Source organism: Penaeus monodon, chromosome 28 (genome assembly GCF_015228065.2).
Source record: "Penaeus monodon isolate SGIC_2016 chromosome 28, NSTDA_Pmon_1, whole genome shotgun sequence".
In the NCBI taxonomy this organism is placed as follows: Eukaryota; Metazoa; Arthropoda; class Malacostraca; order Decapoda; family Penaeidae; genus Penaeus; species Penaeus monodon.
Genome location: NC_051413.1, coordinates 10,224,510 through 10,224,854, shown reverse-complemented (window position 1 = coordinate 10,224,854; position 345 = coordinate 10,224,510). Strand labels below are relative to the sequence as shown.

Here is a 345-nt window from a genome sequence, read left to right as displayed (position 1 = left end):
ACCTTTTCTTCAAAAATGGCTCCAGAAAGTGTAAATAATCATTTCTACAGTCAATAAACTCCCATCTCACTCACCTTAAATCGATCGTCTGTGGTGTACGTAAAGATTCCAACAGTGAGGATGTGAATGTCTCTCTGCCTGATCCACGATACTTGGTGCTAAAATAAGACAAACAGTTCATTTGTAAAGTTAGTCGATCATATACGTAAGGATTTCAAGTTATAGTACATTTTTATTAACGTTGGTGATGGTTGCTTAATAATAAAATTATCCTATTAATGTAAGCATCGTCTATGAGTAAAACATTAATTAATGAACGAAAGATGGAAATGCCCTGTTGATCTG

At 34.2% G+C, this 345-nt stretch overlaps 1 protein-coding gene across 1 annotated transcript in view; it reads right to left on the bottom strand.

Moving 5' to 3' along the window:
- The window catches only part of LOC119591039 (protein sidekick-1-like), a 14,197-nt gene that overhangs the window by 11,379 nt on the left and 2,473 nt on the right, over window positions 1-345 (bottom strand). The window contains exon 3 of the mRNA XM_037939767.1: window positions 75-158. Within this exon, the coding sequence (XP_037795695.1) occupies window positions 75-158 (84 nt within the window). The remainder of the gene's footprint in view (window positions 1-74; window positions 159-345) is intronic.